The sequence below is a fragment of the Pseudorasbora parva genome, chromosome 2, assembly GCF_024679245.1.
Source record: "Pseudorasbora parva isolate DD20220531a chromosome 2, ASM2467924v1, whole genome shotgun sequence".
In the NCBI taxonomy this organism is placed as follows: domain Eukaryota; kingdom Metazoa; phylum Chordata; class Actinopteri; order Cypriniformes; family Gobionidae; genus Pseudorasbora; species Pseudorasbora parva.
In genome coordinates this window covers 30,522,227-30,537,289 of record NC_090173.1, presented here as the reverse complement: position 1 = coordinate 30,537,289, position 15,063 = coordinate 30,522,227, and the positions used below count along the sequence as shown (strand labels likewise).

The following is a 15,063-nucleotide window of genomic DNA, read 5'->3' as shown; positions in this document are numbered from 1 at the left end:
GGTTTCTAAAAAGAATAAACCATACAAATGTGAATGAAATCAATAACTGTGTCACTCAAAAATATGCATTGCATAAACAGTATTCAGACTGAATATCACCACATAACACCGTCTGTTAGAAAGTCTGGGGCCAGTATGCCTACTAATTTGTGAAAGAAATTGATACTTTTATTTTATGAGACACTGATGACTTGAGCAATAATGCTTTAAAGCTTTGCCATCGCAGGAATAAATCACATTTAATAATGCATTAAAATACATAATAACATTGTAATAACATTTCACAATATTCATTTCCCCCATGTATCTTTGATCATAAGAGAATTCTTTTAAAAACAATAAAAAGATTCTTAAAGTCCCTAAACTATTCAACAGTAGTGTGGATAATCAAAGCATACATTAACAAACACTGCATTATAGCATGCTCTTTCTACAAGAAAATTGCAATGCTAAAAGTGCTCTTGCGTTCTACACTACCTATTCAGCTAGTCAGTTCTTGCAGCAATGCATATAGTGTGTCCCATCAGTGTCTTTAAAGAACAACTTGCTAGTTAAGGTTATCTAAAACACCTATTATATTATACCCACAATGTTTGTTACCATAACAATTTAGTGTATTAATTAATGTTTATTAATTAATGTATTGATGCATGACTTACTATTGAATCCTACTGTATCTGCTCTCTCTGTAGATCTCCAATCACACTACTTTAACCCAGAACAAAGTTGGTGACCAAAGTTACAACAGAACAGATGTCTAAGAGGATAAGCCATAGACAGGCAAGGAGAAGAGAAGTAGGAAGAGGAGGAGAGATAGTGAGAGAGACAGAAAACTGACCTATATAAGAAAGAGGCTGAAATATTTATGGAAGTAAGTGTCCTAATTCACAAGCCACTGGGAGCGTTGCGGCCTATTCGTCCAATTGCAGCTAAGGAAAAGGACAAACACACATGCGTTCATATATACGTGCACGCACACACTCAGAGCGTGCGAGGTCTGCGGTAGTTATCTGTACCGGCTTGCGTGTCATCTCGACCACTCCTTGTCCGCTAGCCCCAAAATTCACCCCTCTCTGGGTGTCGTTTGAGTGGTTTCAACTTGTTATCACAACCGTAACATATCATGCTATGGGAAGGCACAAGTGCTCAAAGTACCAAGACTCATTGGCAAGACTTTATCTGTGGAGTTAGCATGCAATGTGAGTGACTGCACCCACCAAGCAGCCTGAAGCGTGAGACATGCTTGGACAGATCCGACTCAGACGTTCAGACCCAGGCGCCCAGAAAGCAAATGTCAATTAAGGATCAACCGCAATGGGGTCAGTGCTGCCGCATAACTGCGTAACCTGCGCTGTTTAACTGCGTGAGCTATAATCACAGGCTTAGCGAAGAGTCAATTACAGCAGTTCAGTCACCTGCTTGGGGTGATGCATGAAGCTTTGATACTAAAGAAGGGTCTGTACTGAGATAATTGTATGGTCTTTTATCTGATGCCATCATCTAACCAATGGGTGTTCGGCTAAGTAGGTTAAACGGTTCTGACTGGATGGGCGAATGCTCTGAAGATCAGCCTGATTCCTTAGCTGTGATTCCAAGGCTCTTGGCTGTACATGACATTCTAACATATTATTATTGCAAAATGTTACAGTCTGAGCTGTTTTAAACAAGTAGAAAATGTTAAATGTGGATTTGGATCAGTTAGTCATTAAGCTAGACCGAGCACAAGCGAATAGCACAAAACGCAGGTGTCCCATGTTTTACTTGACACAGCATTTCAGAAACCTCCTCATGGTGCTCAACGTCTTTTTGTTTGTTGTTACAGAAGAAATGTATTTACACATACACAAGTTATTTTATTTATATAGATTATTCTGTATATATCAAATTGCCGGTGCGGCTGTTTTGCTTCGGCATGCATGTGTGCAGAACAAATGGGGGTAAAAGTGGGAAACTTCTGTCTGTGCTAATTGAATTAAAAGCTCAAGAGTTTCCCTCCATAGTATGGGAAAATACGTTTATATCTAAATATAATAATACTTATTATAAAAGCTTATAATAAAGCACTTCAAACTAACCCATAAGCCTGTATTTTAAAGTGACTAGACCTCCTCTCGGATGCTTTTGCTGTTTGACGCATTTTCCTATTTCCTCTATTTTTTCCTAATTTAGATTTTACGATTACATCATTATCTATAAATGTTAAAGGTCACACAAATATTTTCATTTTGCATAATGACTCATCCTGACAGGAAGCTATAGTCTCTGTTAAACTTTAATGAAGGAGTGGCTGACCACGTGAACAAACAGAGCACAATAGTTTTAATTTTATTAACAAAATCTATGAAAAAAAAAAAAAAAAACATGATTAAGGACAAGCTCACACTAAAGGACTGTAAGACGACCTGAATTGCTGTGGTGCTTACACTACACAACAATGTTTATTGTCATCTGTCGTCATCTTGTCATAACAGTGTGCATACTACACAATGATGTGCACAAACTACAAGACATTTGGTTAAGAGTCCCAACCAACATTAATACGATTCAGAGATTTTTCTGTTTATATTGCACACTACTAGCCTAGAAATCTAGTCGCACCCTAGCGGCAGCAAATCTAATCTTCCGCGAGTGTCGTCTAGCAACTGTCAATACACTACTGAGCTGTAAAAACCAAACTCTGGTCAGGCCAATCACATCGTGTATAGAGTCGGTGGGCGGACTTAACATAGTGATGTGCTTCTAGTAAACACAGAAGCTGGCAAGTGCCGGTCTTTCAAATCAGCTTTGGCCGCGACTCTGGAAGACTTGGAGTTAAGCTTTTCTCTGAGAAAAGAACAAAGAACAGCACTAAAGTCATTCTTAAGAAGGGAAGACGTGTTCTGAGTTTTGCCGACCAGATATGGCGAAAGTTTAATCTGTCAACTAGCGCCGCTCTGGTTGGTTGTAGCACTATCCGATTAAGGGCAGAGGGAGACAACCGTTTATCCCGTCCCTCAGATTGAGCTGTCAGTGCTGAGTTTCCAGACCAAACATCTTGATGTGGGTCTAGCTTGTCAGGCTAGCACACTACATGATCATGCACTAAAAAAATTTTTTTTACTGCTTGTTCAAATTGCTTAATTAAAATAATCTAAAGCAACACAATTGCTATACATTCTGTCCTAACTTAATTAGATTGTGTTCAATCCACTTAAATATTTCAGACTGAAGTTTGTCCATTTGTGTTGTGTTACATGAATGATTTGTGTTGCATTAATTAAAACTGGACAGGGCATGTTAGTTCCCAACATGCTTTGCATAAGGCAAGAGAGTACAATGTTATTTTATATGTAAAAGTTGTATTATATGTATTTATGTGTATGTATTGAGCATGATGGGGGGGGGGGGGATTTATAGTGTTTTAAAATATTCAATATTCACTATAATATTTAAAGTGGTTAATATTCAATTAGAATTATTAGAACAATTTAAATTACAGTGGGTTACCATTGTGGAAAAGAGTGCTACATTTGCTTAGGCTGCGGCATAAAACAACTAATGTCATTACAGCTTTGTTGAAAGAGCTTTTAATGCTTAGCATTTAAGATTCTAATGTGTGTTATTGCTAGCTAAAAGTGCAGTATTATAATTCAGTTGTGTAACAATAAAATATATGAAACTGAAGTGGATGAATGAATATATGAAATTGGATGCATGTCATGTCAGGTCATGTCACCTGTCAGGGAGCCATATTAAATTAACTTTGAGACTACTTAATTGTCACTTAACATGTATGTATTCCATGATGTTGAAGTTACATGAACAAATTCTGTTTGTTTAACTTAATTGATTCATGTGGGACTGATGTACACAATTAAATACAACACACCTTTTTTTCCAGTGTGTGCCGGTAATATCAAACAGGTTTGAAAATATTGCACCATTTGTGAATGAAACCGGCTCAGATCACGTCGCTGACCTGCTGAAACTCAACAAATGCAACCGGTCTTATGCTGCGTTCACACCGCACGCGAATTACGCGGTCCGCGCAAGTGATTTACGTCAATGCAGAGCCGCGAAAAGGCATTCTGCCGCGAGATTCGCGCGAATGACGCAGCAAGGATCACGCGAATTGAGCGTTTTTAACGTGTGATTCACACAAAACACAGGAATCGCTCAAGTTGAACAATCTGAACTTTGGTGGATAACTTCAACTCCAGGGGTTTGTCACAGACCTAGGAAATCTGTCTGCGACAACAAAATCCAGCCAAAAGTCGAGGGTGAGCTTGCCTTAAGATAAGAAGACACTAATAGCATATATAAATGATAACTGATCAATAAACTAGATCAACATGCAACATTGTTGATGATAAAAAATACAACACTAACATGTTGTTCAAAAAATGAAAGCTGCTATAGCTAAATTTAAGAATATGATTTTTGATTGTTTTACTTAATCTTCACAATCTGGCAACCACATTACTTTACATCAAAAATAAACAACACAATTTTATTTTGTATTTTTACAAATACTTTGTAATCTATTCATTTAAATTATTTAAAATTTGCGTTGTATATGTAAAAATAAAATAAAATAAAAAATAAATAAAGTAACTTTAAAAATTAAAACAGTATATTTTATTTGTGAACTGATTGTGTTCAGTTGTTCTTTTTAAGTCAGATTATTTTTTCCGATCATCAGTCATCAAGCTCGGTAAACACTGATCACAGACACGAAGATGTACCTTTAATTTCACCAAGCTGATTGCTCAGCCCCCCCCAGTCATCATGTTTTCAGGCCATTCCATGTTGGATTTTGACATGACGTAAAGCAGTGATATCTAAATGAGTAGTTTACTTATTTTTTAATTAGTCTTTCCATCAACGCCATCATTTTGTAAAATCAGACCGATTTGCGATGCGCACGCAAACGAGGCAGGATTTATCGCACAAACCAATTATACACAATCATAACCAATCATATATCAAATTTTTTCTCCTTGCTGTATTAAAACCATGACTTTAAAAGTCACCGTTCCTCATTTTTGCAAACTGTTACAACCCTAGTATGTTTTACTTAAAATCATTCAATTACTGTCATGATGACATTTTATTTGGTTTTTGTGTTCATTGTTAATTGATGAAATCGGAAAATTTTGTCGGTAATTTCATCGACAACATTAACACTGCTTGAGCACTTATTCAACCAGTCCAAAAACTCTCCCAGTGGGCCAGGACACACCCTGTATAGCCGGCCCTGTATAACCAATTTCCCCCCTCTCTCTCCTGTAGTCTGCCATTGTCCTCTTTAACAACCGGTCCAGAATCTTTAATTACTCTTGGTTGTTACCATGTTGTTTCCAGTCAATTCAGGCCCTTGTTTTGATGACAGTAACTGATAGGCCTGCTTGTGAGTTTAGGATTTATGCGTGTGGCTTGTTTGACACTCACTTTCCAGGTCTGCTTGCGCAGATGAAAAAGAGTGGAAATCAATGCTCTGTGTTTACGATGGAGCCAGTGTACTGTAATAGGGCCTAGTTGAGCTGTACTGTACGAGCCAGAGAGTCTGCCGCTGCTGAGAATCTAAACAGAGTGAGGAAACATTCACACTCTCCCGCAGAGACAACAGACCACCCCTACACGGCTGAACAGCATGAGAAAACCAAAGATAGGTTGAACAAAGTAAAAACTAGGACATTACTTGAAATATAGCTCTATAGCATACATTTAATGTGAGGGATATCAGCTGGGAAGTAATAACCAGGCCCAGACAGAATCTTTTTTTAATTCATGAATTAAGTGCATTTTTGCTGACTTTTGTTGTTGTTGTTGTTGGGGAAATCTGCTAAATTTTGTGAAAAGAATTTACAGTAAACATGGTAAAATGTGTTAAATGACACATTGTTGTATTTCTGCATTTTTATTGGTAGGAGAAATTATCTACATTATTTAATATTTTAATACAGTTTTAATATTTGATTACATTTTTAATTAAAAAACTAAGAATAAAAATAACTATTCATTTAAACGGGTTAGAGTAATACATTCCTGTTTGTAGCTGAAAGCTACAATATTTAAGGTTTTAATTATTAATACAATTTTAATATTTGATTACATTCTTAATTAAAAAAGCAAAGAATAATAAAAAAGCAATTATAGATTACATTCTTATTGGTTTCTGAAAAGCTAAAATAATCCACAATATTTAATATTTTTAATTATTAATAGATAGTTAATATTTGCTTTACATTTTTAATTAAAAATAACAAAGACAGTACATTCTTATTGGTGTCTGAAAGCTAAAATATCCTGCATTATTTTAATAATACTTTAATTTTTAATAATTTATTTAATTATTAGCAAAGAATATGTTTAAGTCTGTGAATCATGAGAAACCTGCAGAGTTTTGCAGGCCAGGAAATAACCTTCCCCAAACTTTCTGCACTTTTTTTTTGGTCTAGTTCAACGTTTTTCCCCCCTTTGTTTAAGCAGTAACAGGCCATGTAAAGGCAAAAATAGCACATATCTGGTACTACTTGAAATGCCTCACAGATTGAACAAGGAAGAAACAGTGAGAACATGAATACTGTCACAGAAACACTAAGGAGGGACTCACGTAAGAAGTACTCTGAGGCATCTGCTTCATAATCTGTGTCTTCTGGAAAGTGATCTATCTGCTTACACAATCCTTTGAAGTTTCCTGTAACAGACAAACACAGTTGCAGAGTTAGGCTTGTGAATGCAAACGTCACATTTCCACATTTCTTCTTAGCGGAATTTTATGCTTATTCAGAGGGCACCGAAGGACAGGATGTTTAGACCCAGCGCACATGCACCCGGCCCGAGCCCGAGGATGCGGTTCAGAGCAGAGGCCTGTCGCGAGACCACCCCAGCAGCAGGCGGTGCCTTGTAAACAAGGGCAGCACAGCTGGTGAAAACCTGGAGCTGCTCCAACCGCTGTGCTGTACGAAGCTCATGTCCTAATGTTCATTCATTAGGCGTGCTAGCAGAACCTGACGTGCTAGCGCCCAGGTTCAGACACTTTTTGGCCTGCTCAGAGAGGAACCTGCCGCCCTCCGCCACTGCTCTGGCCCGTAGCGTGTAAGAGGTTAGTCAAGGTGAACTGGAGATCTGGACCTGCAAACAGCAGCGATTACCGCAGCCTTTGATGTGTGTGGACATAAACAACAGGCATGGCACCAGGAGCACAGTGCCAAGCTTATGAAGTTGTTGTCCCCCCCTTCTCGTTACCTCCCCACTCTCCCTCCTTCATCTCCCACTCTCTCTTTTCCATCCTCCCATGTGTTTCTCTAATGATTTAATCAGTTTTTTTTCTTCTTCTTCATGATGCCAGGTGTTGCTGGGGATATTTTGGCCAGGAGGCAGAACATTAGCGGCATGCTTGTGGAGATGAGATGAGATGAGAGAAGAGGCCTATCAAAGAAGCTTTCATGTAGCAGACAAATTTACACTAGTCTCTCTACTCCATACAGTCTGTTCCGCTAGGCTTTCAGGTCGAGAAGAAAGAAAACAGGCGAGCTGTACCTTCTGCTTTCACAGGGTTAGTCTCTTAGAGTTTTCTTCTTCTTCTTCTTCTTCTGGCTGTCATTATTGGTTTTGGTTTTGGGTTCAAGATGACAGCTTCTGATTCAAGAAAATAGAATAATGCATTTTATAAGAATACTTAGAGGTGAAGTGAAGTCTGTGCCACTAGTGTCGCCAAACGGAATTGCAATCATAATGACTGTTGTCAAACCAAGCAGGTCTATAATACCTGGAGAGAGCTATCCGATAGCATTCACATTCATCTCAGCATTGGCTGGAACTGAATCTCTGCTTGAATTTTTGCGCCAGGAGTGGTATAAAGTTGTCCAACAGCAATGTGACCGACTCCGAGGGAGCATGCCAAGATGGAAAATTGGAAACTATTCCACCAAATATTGATTGCATTATTCGAGGTCTGAAAACATGGCATTTTCTTTTATTTTGACCAGTTGTCATTTACTGCAAATGAATGCTCTAAATGACAATATTTTTATTTGAAATTGGGAAGAAATGTTGTCTGTAGTTTACAGAAAAAAATAAAAATGTTCCTTTAACTCAAAGCAATACATATTAATAATAAATCCAGAGAAACAGCACATTTTGCAGAGGTGTCTTCATTTTTTTTTTCAGAGCTGCATGTCCTCCAATTTTTAATTAAATAAATAATTTAATTGAATAATGTCATTTTAAATTATTTTAATTAATTCATAGTAATATTCATATTAATTATATTACGTATAATGTATTCATATGAATAATTGGGGCCCTTGGAAGTTTGCGTCCCTGCATTACGACATTTATTTTTTCTAAAGGATTAGAATCAATTTCATCCATAAAAGGATAGTTCACCCAAAAATGAAAACTCTGTAATTCTGTTACTCAACTTTATGTCGATCCAAGCCTAAACGTTTTTCTGTTTTTCTCCATACATTGGACCCAACCTTCACTGCTGAAAAAAGCCATAAAAAAGCCAAAAAGTGATGGCGAGTCAATGATGGCAGAATTATCTCTTTTTTTAAAATGAACTTTCCCTGTAAGTTTTGTCTCAATGAACATGTAAAAAGGCTGAAAAGGTTTGTGGATTTTATAGCAGTAGCAGAATATTTCACTCTGTTGGATTTGTCAGTTATTGCATTTTATGCTGCTCAAAACCATTCAAGGTTGACTTTAATGCAATAAATGAATAATAAGCTAGCTCAAATGGCATTATGAACAGATTGATTCAGGGTTTTTATGGGAAACCCAAAGAAATACACAATATTTGTGTTCAACACCCCTTAATCATCCGAGGATCAGATATGCAAGTGCTGAGTGTGTATGTTTGTGTATTTGTGATGTTCATTGCTGTGCTTCACCTTCCTGTGCTTTGGCTCACTATCAAACATTGCACATTGATTTCTATCAGTGAGCTCTGCGGCAATTAGCTGGAGCAGGGGAGAGGAGAAGAGTGGAGGAGGAGGAGAAGAGAGAGAGAGAGAGAGAGAGAGAGAGAGAGAGAGGGAGGGAGGAGGGGGGAGATGAAAGGAATAAGCAGGACAGAGTAGAAGGAAGAACTGAACAAAGATTCCAAACATAGAATGAAAGGGAAAGGGAAACAAAAGTCCTCATGTATGAAATGTTAAGCACTTTAGATACTTTATGTGTCCAAAATACATATAATGATATTGTTCAAGTACCTTCAAATTTTGCATCTTTAATATCAGGTAAGGAACATTAAAGGAACTCTATGTAAGAAATGCATTTCAATTAATCATAAAATGGCCCTGATTTGTCACTAGACATTAAAAAATCATGTTAATTTCAAATAAATATCACTGACAACAGTAGTCCGGCCAAGATATTGTCATGTAAAAGTTGTTGTTGCAGCCCTCAACTGATGTTGATGTTGTCATGTTGTGTTTTGGACTGAAGCTCCACCCTCCACCTATCTACCAATCACGAAGTCAGTAGTGTTTGGGCATCCGGGTTGGCAGATCTGCTCTAGTTACCACAGCTGCAGATCTACAAACGTTCCTGCTGATCCTGCAGCCTATCTGGCAACCTCGAGTCAGGGGGGAGGGGGAGAGGTAGACACCGCTCTACAGTCATTTGAAAGTGATTGCAGTACCAGTTTTGGTCACAATCTTACATACACTTCCTTCCAAATATGGCCATCTAAATTATTGTTATTATTTGTTTTTGCTTTAGATTATAATGTCTTTCGAATAGCCAAATGATTATGTATAATGCAAACGGGTAAATTCATGAAATAGTTTTCCCATTTTTTGCATGAGGAATTATAAAAATGCTAAACATGCCACCCAGAGTACAAAACTCTGAAAATGCATTATATTTAAGTTATTGTGTTCATTTAGGCTCATTAAAGACTGTGCCTTCACAAAAATAAACCAATTAATACAGTTTTATAAAATTATGGGTCAGATTAACTAACAGCTTGCACCAACGCAAACTCTCATTTATTGTTTAAAAATTTTTTTTTTTAAGATTTACTAAAGACATGCAGTGAAAAATATTTGATGAAAAGGCGTGGACAGGGTTAATTTAGCATCTGACCTTATATGCTTATGTTGGAGTTTCCCTTTCAGACACAAAATTTACAGGATGAGAATTTTTTATATATACTGTATAATGCAATGTAATTTGCTAAGGTTTGCACTAGTCAATTTGGTGGTATTTGCGGCATTTAAAAAAAATATTATTATTACTTTACCCTTATTTTATTAATGCCCCAAAAAGCATGTCTTAAGTCAAGTCACCTCTATTAATACAGCGCTTTTTACAACAGAGATTTTTTCAAAGCAGCTTTATTAGCCTGGCCACAACATTTGAGCTCGGGCAGTTCGATCTGGACTTGATCCATTGAGGACTAATTATGCTCGAACAGAAACTGTTCGGACCAATGAAATCATCAGGGTGGGCTTTAGACGATGATGGACAGATGATCAACAGTAACGTAATCATCACGTCATCAAAGGGGCTTGGAATTGAATTTGTTCTAATTCTAAACAGAGAGCTTGTTTGTATATGCATTCACCTTCACTATTTCTCTCAGAAATGATGATCATGTTGGTAAGTACTCTGTGTATCATTAAATTACAACACTGGCAAAGATTTATTCTAGTTTGTGTGCAGACAGGGTTGCCAAGTTTTTACAAAACCTGCCAACTACTATCCAACTAACAACTACTACTACTGTCTATCCAATTAAGGTCTTTCCTAATTCGGTTGAAACACACCCCATAATTACAGCCCAATGGAGCATTATCAGACTCATATTTTTGGACTCACATGTCTTTTCTGTCTATGTCAGGCTCCAGCTTTACAGTGATAACAGGAAATTCATGTAATAAAGATAGTTTGGGCTGTACAACAGCCATTGTCATTGTCCAACTTAAGTTCAGCGTTGATTTATTTCCGTTGTAATAATTATTAGTTATTCATCTAGGGGCCGTTTACACATTTTAACTAAAAACAGGAAATGTTTAATGCGTTCTGCGTTATTTACACGACAACTGCATTTTGGTGGTTTCAAAGTAAAGTTTTTGAAAACGATGTGTTATCATCTCCATGTAAACTTCAAAAACGTGAATCTGCGAAAACGATGACAGCATGTATTACGTGTTTAGTCAGGCATGCGTGTTTGAATGTGTGTGTGAGAGGGCACATAGTCTTTCTTTACAAAATGACATCGGCAATTACTTGTCTGACATGTATAATATAGCGTTTTTAATTGTTTTCATGGATCTGTGTGAACGGGAATAATTTTGATAGTTTTGTCAGCTGTACAGAGGAAAAAGTTTTCCGTTTTTAGCACGTCCTGTAAATGTACCCTTGTAAATGCCAGTGGGCTTTATCGAAACATAATGTTTGCCAAGTCACATTATTTTTCATTTGCTGCGCCTGTTTTGTCAGTAGATTAACCGCACCCGATTATCATTGGCTCTGCTTGTTTGTGACCCTATTCTAAATTTGCTCTTGTTAGATTATGTTGGTCAAAATGGAACTGAGCTGCTGGGTCTGTGTTCTTTAATTTACACATTGTCATTAGATCGACTGCAGAACTTTCCACTCCCATCTGCGCTTTTATGAGACTGCAGTCTCTCGCTAATTTACTGTTTAGTAAATCTGGCCCTATATTTCCTATTTGGCTGGTGCAATTAATGTTGTACCTGGGAAACAGTTGCGAACACATTTTAAAATAATCAAAAGATGAACAAGAGTCCCTTAACTTCCCTAACTCCTCTAGTGAGAAACCTGTGAGATTTCCAGGCCTATAGCTTCCAATGCAGCCCCTATCAAACAGAAAACAGCCATGCTTGGGTGTGTATCTCAAAGACTTTACGAAGACTTCATAAAATGATACTGACATTACAGTCATGAATTTAACGTCTATCACTAGCCTTCCAGTATCAAGGGCTGAAGAAGCCTATGATCCGCATCGCTGATATAGGGACAGTCTCCGTACCTTATTTAATCACTGTAATGGCGGAGAGGGGTCGCCGCACCCATCCCATCTTGTGACGTGTAGATGAGCTATGCATTGCCCTCCTGCTTCAGTTCCTCATAAAGCATGCAATTATCATTATGCTTAAAGGAAGGAGGTCAGGGATGAAGAGAAGATGCAGGGAGGGAGGGAGAGAGAGAGAGGGAGAAAAGGAGAGGGATTGGTATGGTGGGAATACAGCAAATTTATGAGTGCTTGTGCGGCAGAAACCCCCGGTCAGCCCACGCACCAGGCTTTCCCAGTCGCCATCAGTCGATGAACCTCCATCTCTTCTCTATTTCCTAGCCTTTTCTCTCTGTTCATGTGAGTGGATATTCGGTTTCCATAGACACCGCCTGAGAACTGAGGCTGCTTGGGTACGATGTATGTGGGTGTTTGTTCAACTACATGCACTTCTTTGTCACAGAGGTGGATTTTTATTAAAATAACGGGTTTCTTATGCAGGTAACATTACAACTAACTTTAGCTTGCATTTATTTTTGCTGCTTGTCAAATGTCTTATATTATTTTTCTTTCTCTTATCTCAGACCCACAATTTCAGCTTTTCAATACTTTTTATGGAAATTAATATTTGGGCATTTGTATATAACATCATTATTACATCTAATCAATGAGAAATAAAAAATAAAACGATTTATTTTGTGAAAATGATTTGATCCTGCCCGTCTGCCTTGTTTGATAAGGCTTATATATCAGTCAATCTATTCCACCACAACTTTTGAACCAGTAAAGTTTTTTTTCCTCCACTGTAGCCTACTAATTATTGAGAGGAAATCCTGATATGCTGTAAATGGAGGAATACAAGAAAAAGCAGGGAAAATGTACAAATACATTTTTTATAATGCAATATTTTAAGGTCCTGATATATTGCACGACCTATAGACTTGGTCGGCTTTGCTGGGAACCCCCACACAAATGTCATATGCATGGGGGAAAAACAAACTATTTAAATGAAACCTTGTTATGTGCTTGATCTTTACTCTTTGTAATGATTACGATTATTTTTTGCTTGGTGCAATGCCGAAAAAATTGCAGTGAGGTGTTTTGTCCCTCTACCAAGTTAAAAAACCCAGATCTAAGGTTTTATACTGCTGAATAAAAATACGGAGCTGTGCAATACGTCCATTACAATTAATAATTTTCACTACATGATGATGGTATTATTGTAAAGTAGAAAAATAAGAGATTTCATTTTGTAATGGCAAAAGTTTGTTTAACAAAAACAGCAATAAAGTCATACTTGTCACAGCACTTAAAAAAAGCACTCAACTTATTAAGTAGATTTTCATGATGTTTCAAAATGCGTGAGGTTACTGATGTACAAAACATTAAAAAGTCTTATTTCATTATGGTAAGGGCTGGGCTCATGTCGTGCTCTAAGCTTACGAGCTGATATAGTCACGTTACTGGTACGACACTTTCTCGTCAAAATGCATGCTGCTCCCCCAAATATTACACAATATAATGGCCTACTTCATAAATCACATAGTCTTTTGATGAAGATAAAAAGAAAATAATAAAAACAATTATATTGTCAGTAATTTGAAGGCAATTTGAATAATATTGTTGCACTGACATGTCAACTCCAAATTTGCTTTGTAAAATGTAAATGCTGATTAATTTGTGCATGGCTGTACTAACATGAAAAAAAAAATAAAGATAACAGAAAATGGACAGATGTCTAAACTTTATCTAAACCCGTGTCACTGATGCCAAAAAGTTATTCAAAAGTTATATAATCTAACTGTATTTCAGGCTTTTGACAAATGTTTATTAAACATGGTCCCACGTTTGACATTAGACTAGATTTCATGTTTCTATTCTAGCCCAAACAAACGTAAACATAAACAAACGCCCTTTGCTTTGCACACGGCATATTCAGAAAAATATGCATTTCATAGAGCAAGACAAGTTTTGTAAATATCAGTCTCGGCAGAGTGGGCGGCATCAGTTGTTTGATAACAGTATATCACTGCTCACGTATTTCGAACTTCATTTTGCAACTAAACGAAGAACGAGAAAGAACTTTGGGTGAAGTATACCGAGGCTTTTATTGTTTAGGATTTCTAATCATGCTGAAATGTTGCAAAATTGTCTAAAAATGTACATAGTTGTGTGTATTTGATACATTACATTTTACCTATGAAATTAGCCTTAGCTTGATAAAATAATTGTTCGAAAAAATACGAGTGAGCATGCAAGTGCCCATATTTGATAACACAATTTAAATGAGCTTTGGATGTGTAAAAAATGAAGCCTGTTTTTGAGAGATTAGGTATTTTATTAATGAATACAGTTGTTGTTGAGATGTGAAGTTAATTCCAGCACACTCTCCCTACAGCAATGTTTTCTTTATGCTGAAACCATTGGGGGCCTTTATGTACCTTCCCCCTAGTCTTCTCTCACCCGTCTCTCTGAGTAAGTGCTGGATTGTAAAGCTGTGCTGCGTGGGATTTACTGCTGGTTAAAAGTGGGACAATTTCTCCCTGCTGAAACTCCTCACTATTCATCTCTTTACTTTTTCCACCCCCTTTCTCTGTTATACTCATTTAATTCAGATCAAGTCAAGAGTTCAATTCAGTTCAAAACAAAGGTCTATACATTGCTTAAAAATATACTAATTGCTAACATGACCATTGTGTTATAGATATTAGTTAGGTCCCAAATTTGGTATGCTTGCCAAGTATCGTAACTAGCAAGACATTTATACTTCTATATTATTACAAAACATGATCTAATATATTTATATAAATATATTTTAAAATATATTAGCAAAATGAATATTTGGATCACAATATATATCTGACAATACAGGTCTTTCTCAAAAAATTGTGTAAATGTGATAAAAGTTCATTATTTTCCATAATGTAATGATAAAAATTTAACTTTCATATATTTTAGATTCATTGCACACCACCTAAAATATTTCAGGTCTTTTATAGTTTTAATACTGATGATTTTGGCATACAGCTCATGAAAACCCAAAATTCCTATCTCAAAAAATTAGCATATCATGAAAAGGTTCTCTAAACGAG

General features: G+C 36.8%; 1 protein-coding gene across 1 annotated transcript in view; it reads right to left on the bottom strand.

Annotated features, from left to right (window-relative positions):
* The window catches only part of cacng2a (calcium channel, voltage-dependent, gamma subunit 2a), a 92,324-nt gene that overhangs the window by 26,485 nt on the left and 50,776 nt on the right, over nt 1-15,063 (bottom strand). The window contains exon 2 of the mRNA XM_067415191.1: nt 6,596-6,679. Coding sequence (XP_067271292.1) covers nt 6,596-6,679 — 84 coding nt within the window. The remainder of the gene's footprint in view (nt 1-6,595; nt 6,680-15,063) is intronic.